The 9,227-nt window shown below is 44.1% G+C and overlaps 1 protein-coding gene across 1 annotated transcript in view; it reads right to left on the reverse strand.

The window, feature by feature from the left end:
• Positions 1 to 8,315, reverse strand: part of TEX26 (testis expressed 26) — a 37,724-nt gene extending 29,409 nt beyond the window's left edge. The window contains exon 1 of the mRNA XM_079136865.1: positions 4,385 to 8,315. Coding sequence (XP_078992991.1) covers positions 4,385 to 4,445 — 61 coding nt within the window. The 5' untranslated portion in view covers positions 4,446 to 8,315. The remainder of the gene's footprint in view (positions 1 to 4,384) is intronic.
• Positions 8,316 to 9,227: the final 912 nt, after the last annotated feature.

Genomic DNA, 9,227 nt, shown 5'->3' on the forward strand with positions numbered 1-9,227 from the left:
ACCCTTTTCCCTGCTAGGCCATGTTAATAGTCCTGCCTGCTTCCCTCCATACTTGCACACAGTTAAGCCTCGTGTCGTCATACGAGGATTTATATGTTCATATATACAAATACATAGACAAATTGGGATTTAGTTCTCACCATTTTGTTCTATAAAAAGGGGTTCATATTACACAAAGTGTCCCGGCTAACAGTGTCTTGGGGAAAAACACTCCGATGCACCTGGTGCTATGCTAGTTCACCCTTTGTAATGACTGTGTAAAATTCAGGGGTATAAAATTTAGTGACAACTATATGCATGGGTAAGAGCATCGGGGGACAGAGTGGAGTTGGAGGAGAAGTCCCAGAGCTGAAGCCTGGGCACTCAGAGGTCAAGAAGAGGAGCAGCTGGTGAAAAATACAGTCAGTTGAGCCAGGAGAAAACCAGGAGCAAGTGGTCCTGAAAGCTGAAAGAAGAAAGTGTTTCCGAAGGAGGGAGGAGTCGCCCACAGCAAATACTGCGACGGCTTCCAGAGATGCCAGCTGAGAATTCACCATGAGCTCACACACGAGGAGCAACTGAGCTTGTCTACCCCAGCCCCCCATTTTCAACAAGTATCACCAAATTCCTTGAGAATAGAGTGGTTCCTCCTTGTCCCAGTTTCACTTTTCATGGTCGCAGATACCTGGGCTCGACCATGGTCCAGAAATATTAACAGAAGAATTCCAGAATTCACAATGCATAAGTTTTAAATTGTGCACCATTCCGAGACCATGATGAAAGTTCATGCCATCCAGCTCCATCCTGCTAGGAATGGGAATCATCTCTTTGTGTCTCGTGTCCACACTGCATACACTCCCTGCCCGGTAGCCACGTAGTTGCGGTATCACAATGCTTGTGTATACAGTCAGTCCTGCCCGGGGTTTCAGGCATATTCCCTGTGCATAAGGGAGAACTAGCATATATATTTTAAATTTTAAATTCACTCATTCTCTCATTTTTTTGTATGAAGTTACCTGATGCTTTTTACATTTCATAAGACACTAGGTTGAAATGTCTCTAATTTTTGAATAAATAGTGCGGTTTAGGATCTGTCCCCTCATTGCAAAAATACTGTAGCCATTCTCATTGCCTGAATTTGTTCCCACTCCTGTATCCTATTAAAATTACACTGGCGTACCCTTTTATTTTTCAATTTCCCAATATTCTTAAAAGCTATCTGCCCCCTGCCTAGCAGAGGGAGCCCTGGCTGAACATTCACGGTTTCTGTCGTCTGTGAACGTCTTAGTATTCATCTCCCCACCTCTGCCAGCCAGGTCGTTTTTAATTTAACAGGCCCTGGCCCCAGGCAGGCAACAGGACCTGCTCATCTGTGACTGTTCCCTACTGCCTTCACACTGGTTCAAGCTTCCTGGCCACCCAGAAGCATCCTGATGGAGAACTGAAACCTCGGCATTATCTTTGGAGACTCCTGCTTTGGTGGGAATCACTTTAGGCTTGAAAGTATTTTATTCCAATAGTGGAATTAAATGATCTTTGTGAAAGGAATCACAAATGTGGAGAAGTAAGGGAGAAGAAATCCTAAGGCGGCTGCTCTTAAAGAAGCCTTTCTTTGATTAGAAACTCTGCGTTGGACTTTGAGGAAGACCAGGAAGGATCTCTATAGAGACACTTCCCTCGACCCTTCTCATTTGTGATTCTGTCCTACTGGTTGTTTCTTCCTTCTCTCATTTCCTGTTTCTTCTACAAACAAGTTCTGAGCCCTTCCCGTGGACCAAGTCCTGTGCACAGCCCTGAGACACAGCCTGTACTGGCTTTGGAGAACTCACTGGCTGGTGGAGGAGCTATGTGTCCTATGAGCATAAGATTAAGATTGTGCTAATGTCCTGTGTGTTGTAGGAACTGTGAGGAGCATGTGATTCTTTCTTGAATGAGAAGAGGGGACAGCAAGGACAAGTCAAGGAGAGATTTCATCACATAGATGGCTTCTGAACTTGGATTTAATCTGGTAGAAGTTTGACAGGGAAACATGGGAGAACATAGAGTAAAGATTTTCCTAGAGGATTTAGCAGGTGGTATGACAGTCTGAGACATAGCAAATGTCCAATGCAAGCAAAGCCAAGGAGAAATGGCTAAGGACAATTTGATGGGGCCCTGTGTTCCCCTCTGACTTCTAAAATCTGCTCTGCTAAACTTAGGACCCACCAAAGGTGTTTACAGTTATGAAAATAAATTTACAAAGTTTTGAAAATATTATAAAACTAATATTACATAATGAATATGTATATTGCATTACACTTTACAAAGTATTTCCATACATATTATATTGTTTTAATCTCACAATAACCCAATAGACAAAGCAGATATTAATGACATCTAATAATGCTAACCTTATATTATTTTGAGGATCAAAGGCATTGGTAAGTGTGCATGCTTGTAATGTGCTGAATGATGTCTGCCAAAAGATATGTGCATGTCCTAAATCCCAAACCTGTGAATCTGACCTTATTTGGAAAAGGGATGTTTTGCCATTAAGAATCGCAAGATAAAGCAGTCATCATGGATCATACTCATGGACCTTAAAAGCAATTACAAGTGTCCTTATAAGAAGGAGGCAAAGTGACCTCAGAGGCAGAGACTGGAGTGATATATCCACAAGTCAAGAATGCTAACAGCCAGAAGAAGCGGGAGGCGAGGAAGGATTCTGCCCTGGAGCCTCCAGAGGGGTTGCAGCCCTGTGCACACCTTGATTTTGTATGTCAGGCCTTCAGGGACATAAGGGAATGAACTTTTGTGATTTTAAGCCACAAGTTTGTGGTTCTGAGTAGCAGCTATGAGAAACTAACAGCACCTGAGCATCCAGTCTGCAGCAACTGCTCATTAGCTGTTGGCTTTCCTTGTCAACCAGTTCATCAAGTTTTTGGACCAAAGTTGAGCAGTGGCACATCAAGCCCACCTTTTGAAGGGTGACTGGCCTAGCAGTGGAAGATGGAATAGCATACAGCAGCTCTGAGAGACCCAAACTTGTCCATGGGAAGGAAAACTTGGTGGCCAAATCAAAGAGCTCTGGTGATCAAATTGAGGTATTGAAGCAGCTGCCTCCCCTTCTTATTTCAGCAGCTGGGACCCTGCTGAGTGGGCTTTCAAAGTCTGGGAAGTTTGAGAAGGAAAGGAGTATAATTTTGCACATGTTGAGGTAGAGGCCTTTCTGTGACATCCAAATGGAACTATCAGACAGCAGGATAGTTTGATCTGGAAATTGGAGGAAAGGTCTGAGTTAGAGACAAGAGTAGAGTGTCACGGGCACCTTTGTGAAGCACGTAAAGCCTTATGGCAGCATGTGACCACTCACGTAGAGGATGCAAATTTAGAAGGAAAGTCTTGGAAGACTCTGGCATTTCCAAGTCAAGGATAGGGAGAGGAGACAATGAAAGAAACCATGGTTAGAAAAGGAAGAGGACATTAAAAGGAAATTCTCAGGAATCCTGGGAAGGCATTTCTCTCTCCTCTCTGCTTACATTGACATTATATGAAAACTGAGTATATTTGATACTTTTGTGCTAATTAAGTATTTCCACTTTCTGTTGTTAATTTACAAAGGAACGAATTGAAATGAAAGTACACATTTCACTCACTCTCACGGGAGCACAATTCTAGGGAATTTGCAGTTGAACAATTCCTCACTGCTCTGTAGCCAGCGTGCAGCCACAATTACCCAGCTAGACAGCGGCAATGGGCCATTATTGCCAAGGGAAAGGCCACAGTCGAGCTGACTACACAGTAATCATGCCACTAGCGTCGCAGCTAGAGTGGATCTCCCTCTGCAGACAGGAAAAGCTGAGCTGGTAACCTGCTGCATCTGGGAGCAAAAACGAGGATATGCAAAGCTCCCCACTTTTACAGAGTCTCTTAGAAAGAGCAATTAATGGTCCTAGTTAGAAGCTGCAGCGGAAGGCCTTAGCTCCCATCCCGTAACCACCACGCTCGGGCCCTGTTTCTTTGCTGCTTCCCAGACCCTGTGTGGGGACAGGGCTCAATCGATCTTGTTCTCTTCTGAGCTTTCCAGTCTCTCTGTTCTTTCTTTGCTTTCCTCTGTTCTCCTTGGAAAGGGCCCAGTCCTTCGTTTTTTTCTGTCCCCTCCTGGTCAGGCATTTCCTGGAGTGTTTTAGAAAAAAAGTACCGGCGCAGCGTTTACGAGAGGAGCAGAGGTGAAGGGCTGGAAAGGGGCAAGATCATGAACACTGTCATTCTCCCTGACTTTCCAGCTGTCCTTAGTTCCTTAGTGGGGGCCATAGCTAACAGGGAGACAGCATCCTTAAAGATCGAAGCCCCTTGGCTGGACACTATCCCTTCCCCGGGAAAGACCCCAATCCTGTCTGCAGACAGGCAGGGGACGCAATCTTACTTGGCTGGAACTTGAGGTCGTTTAAAGAGGAGCACGAAGCCATGAGCTCAGGCTGAGCCATCCTGCCCCGAGGAGGCAGCCGCGCCGGGCTGCCGCTCCAACCCAAGTTGGCTCTGCAGGCTGCGCGCGGCTGCTTTGTGACGCGTCGCCATGGAGACGCGGGTCTGGTACTGGGCAGCTAAATCGCAGGCCACAGATGGCGCAAGGAAGGGATGCGGAAAGCAAATCCTTGTTTTCCATCCTGTGGATGCCTTACGTTCGTCTGTTTGTAAAGCTCATGCAGTGAGCTCTCCCGACTATCGTGTTGTTTATTTGGGGACAGGAGCAAAGAAAGGGGGAAAAATTGAACAGAACGCAATGTCAGACTTTTCAACTGAAATTTTTCATCTATTCATAGCTTTCAGCTTCAGCAAATGTGGGGAAAGTTTTTATGGATCTGAGAAAATCACAAGTGGGGCATGAGAAGTACTGCTTCTGTGATGTTCTTGCTGTTCGAGGGGTCATCTTGTGTGTTGGTCAGTTTCAGGTCACTACAAAGAAACACCCGACTCGGGCTACTTATGAAAAGAGGCATATTTTGACTCACTGTTTTAGAGGTTCCAAGTTCAAAGACCAAGAACAGGCTTGGGCAAGCGTGTCCCTTTACTGCATCACCTTATTACTGGGAAAGCCAATGGCAGGAGTGGATGTCAGAGCCAATGATCTTGTGTCCAGTCAGGAAGCAGAGAGAGGAAGAGACAGTGGTCCTATAGTTCCTCTGGGGGACACATCCCACAATGCCCCGGGGACCTCCCGCTAGGTCCCACCTCCTAAAAGCGCACAACCCTGGAGATCAAGCTTTTAACACATGAACCTTCAGGGGACACTATTCAGAGTCAAACCATAACATCCCAGCTCAAAAATCCAGCGAAAAGTGTGCTTAGAGACAAAGGGGAGGGGACCTGGGTTTCACAGGTGTCCTCAACAGGCCTTGCTCCTGCCACCAGTCATAGTGCTTGTGATTGTCAATTTAATTGTTCTTCCTCCATCCCCCATTGACTAAGCTGCGCCTTCCACCTTTTGTATGTTCTGGGTTTCATGGATGAGGAAGGTCTTTTATTTTCAGGTTCTTGGCAACTTCTTGGTAATCTGATACATAGTAGGTGCTTAATAACTACTGAATAGCTCCAGGTTAGAACACCGCTACCACTGACTCTTGTGAAGAGAAGACAGGAAACGCCCGGGCTGCTGGCAACAGTTTAGAAAGGAATCGACAATACCCCGTATCCTGAAAGGGTTATTCTAACGTCAGGCCTTAGTAAAGAGTGAGATGTAATAACAAAGTTTATTAAAGGAGACAGAATAACATCAAACTTAAGACCCCGAATATATACATGCAAGGAATGTCTTCAAAATGAAGAGCTAAACTAGAATTTTCTGAGGGTAGAGTCCCATCCACATATCAAATGAATATAACACATTTTAGACTCTCCAGGCAATGAATGGTGAAATTCAGTAGAAGGCAGACTTCTGTTGATGTTATTTAAAGGCACATGTCTAAATTAGGATTTAGTAGTGGCATCTAAATTAAAGAAAGTCGCACCCAATAACAGATTAACTGTCTGGAAATGGTAGAGCTAATTAGCATAGCATAATTTAAGAGAAATGTGTTTTTAAAATAGAACAGTTAGTATATAGAATTTTAAAAGTGAATTCTTATTAATATCTTACATTTGTCTCTTCTCGGGCAAGCTGAAATGGTGGGGTGTGCACTGAACTGAGGGAGACCCAGAAGAACTGTTATTCTCCCTCTGGGAGCCCTTAGGGTAAGGTAGGCACTTCTGTGAGCCCCTGTTTCCTTAGTGTACAAATGACTACACTAGCGGCCACCTTACTGCGCTGCAGAGATGGTGATCCTAACCATAATCTATCAATGGTAGACAATGCAAATCTAACATATTATTCTTTTGTCTGATTGCTATTCTGATTTTTTTTTTTTCCTTTCTATAGTCTCTCATTTCTGCTTCAAACTGTGGTTTCAGTGAGGGTCTGCATTATTGTGCGTGGTATGGCACTGTTTCTGCCTTTGAATTTTGAGCACCCGAGGCAATCCCTTTACATGATTAAGTGGAGGGTTTTTTTCTTTTCTTTTTCTTTCTTCTTTCCTTCAACTAATGCTGACTGTGCGCTGAATATGAGCTGTCTGAGGACATTAAGGGAAATGCCTTGGATATGATAAGCACCTGGGCACAGCTTCCTGGAAGAACAGAACCTGAGCTGAACCCTCAAGGATGCGTGGGGTTGACCTGGTGAAGAGGGAGAGGAGACATGGGTAGAGCAAGGTCCTAGGTGCCAGTATCAGCCTGTGCAGCCCAGAGCCCCTTGGAAGTTTGATGTTACCATAATGAAAAGAGTGAGGGAGAAAGTGAGAACAGGCTAGAGGGGAAGAAGTCCCTGCAGGTCACACTGAGGAGCTGAGACTTCACCTGAGCAGGTGGAGGATTCATTGAGTAGGTCAAACAGCAGTGTGAACAGGCCAGGTTACAGTTTAAGTGAATCCTGACCTTTTCTCCAGAGCAAGGAGGAGCAAAGTTCCATACCATCCTGCCAAAATAAGCTAATCATTCAGAAACCAAAACATCTAGACTACTCATATGCCTTGTACAAGCTTTGCATTGATCCAAACAATCAAAAATAGTTTTACTGAATGGATAAAAAGTTAATTGGTTGTTTCCAACTAAAATTATGATAATAAATTTATTTCTGCGCCCACACACACACACACACACACACACAGGGAACATGATGTGAACTAGTAAAGGCAGGGATGGGGAGCGAGGGTGAGGAGACAGCAAGCGTAGAATGCTCAAATTCTGGCTACCTAGGAAAAGTAAGCCCCCAGCAGGTAGAGTGGGAAAGGATCAGGAAGGAAGCAGTATTACTTAAGACAGAAAGAAGTAACTAAGTTTATAGACCAAGAGTAAGGAGCAGGGAAAGAGAGCTTGAAGCTGCAGGAGAGAGAGAGGGGGCCCAGGTGTACTGGAGAGCTGCCTCCTGCACCTGAGTACCCCTACACCTGGGCGTCTGTGGGAACATGGACTCTGCCAGTGGCACCTGAGCTTCTGCATTTCTACCAAGACTTTCAGGTGAGTCACAAAATTGGAGAAAGACAGACCTAGAGCCTGCTAGGCCAGCCTTGGCCTCACCTGGGATCTTTTATAAGAACCTCAGGCCCTACCTAGAGAGGCTGAATCCAGATCTGCACTCTCACAAGACTTCCAGAAGATTCCTAGGCACAGTCTAAGAAGCATTGCTCTAGGTTATACAGAAGGCAAGGTCATCTCCTGAACAAGAGGGAGACTAGGAAAGAGTTGATGGGATAATTAGGAGAACAAGCCAACAAAAGATGTGTAAACAATAGTCAACAGGTGCCCACTTCCAAAATCCCAGAAGGTGATGTCCAGCTGTTTTTGTGTACAAAGATACTCAGTGAAGTTTCTCTGCTTCAGTTCTTATATTCAGGCAAAAGAACTTTCTTTTCTTTTTCCTTTTTCAATTTGGTACCAGGGATTGAACCCAGGGATGCTTAACTACTGAGCCACATCCCCAGCCCTTTTAATTTTTTATTCTGAGTCAGGGTCTTGCTAAGTTGCTTAGGCTACCTTTGAACTTGGGATTCTCCTGCCTCTGCTTCCTGAGCTGCTGGATTACAGGCATGCACCACCATGACTGGGTGTGCAAAAGACTTTCTAAAACTGTGATATACAATATTTTCTTCAAGTGTCCTCATGTAGAAAAAAAAATAGAATATTGTGCTCTCTCTTGCTAATGGATGGACTCGTAAAACATATTCTCAATTTCTGTGATGGACTATGTTAGGATTCTCTAGAGAAACAACGGATACTATCAACCTATCAAGAGATTTGTTTTAAGGAATTAGATCACACAATTGTGGAAGTTGACAAGTCCAAAACCCAAAGGGTAGCCAACAGGCTGGAGATGCCTGCAAGAGCTGAACTTGCACCTCAGATCCAAAGGCAAAATTCCCTTTTGCCTGGGGGAGAGTCAGGTTTTTTGTTCTGTTCAGAATTTCAACTGATTGTATGAGGACACCCACAGGAGAGAGGACAGACTGCTTTACTCAAAGCCCACCAGTTTAAATATTAATCAATCTCATCCAAAAACACCTCCACAGAACTATCCAGAATAATGTTTGTCCAACCATCTGGGTGCTATGGCCTAGCCAAATTGACACATAAAATTAACCATCACCAATTTAGATGTTCCTGGTGCCATCCAGGGCATAACTGCCACCAACAGGGGTTGTGGATAAGTAGTATCAGGATAATTACTCTGCTCTTATTAAAAAATCCAGAAAATTCTATGATTTTGTCTATTTTATTAAAGCAGTCTAGTTTAATGGGATTACATTCTGAGGTCTGCTTCTAACTTGCAATTCACCAAATTTATTTCTGTTTCATCCAAATAAAACCATAACAGCAAGTTAAGACTATTCTATCAAAATCTTATCTGTCCCCTTTAAATGTGACCTCCCTCCTGGTCCATCCCTGTTCTGCCTGTTCTTGTGGTTTTTCTCTTCTCTGAACTCTTAAGAAGGAAGCTGGGTGGACCAGCCATTGGGTCATTACCAATGGTTTCTATTGTTAGTTCTCCTTTCAGGTCTATGCAAGTAGTGAACATCAGTCTATGCAAGTGCAGACACTTGTTTTAAATCTGCTATACCAGCACTTAACCATTCATTCATACACATGAGCGTTCTCTTCTTCAAAGCAATTTATTTTAATGATGCTGCCATTGCTTGAAGCATTTTAAAAATTCTTTAGAAACTCCCTTCAGAATCCGA

This window comes from Sciurus vulgaris (genome assembly GCF_902686455.1).
Source record: "Sciurus vulgaris genome assembly, chromosome: 4".
Classification (NCBI taxonomy): Eukaryota; Metazoa; Chordata; class Mammalia; order Rodentia; family Sciuridae; genus Sciurus; species Sciurus vulgaris.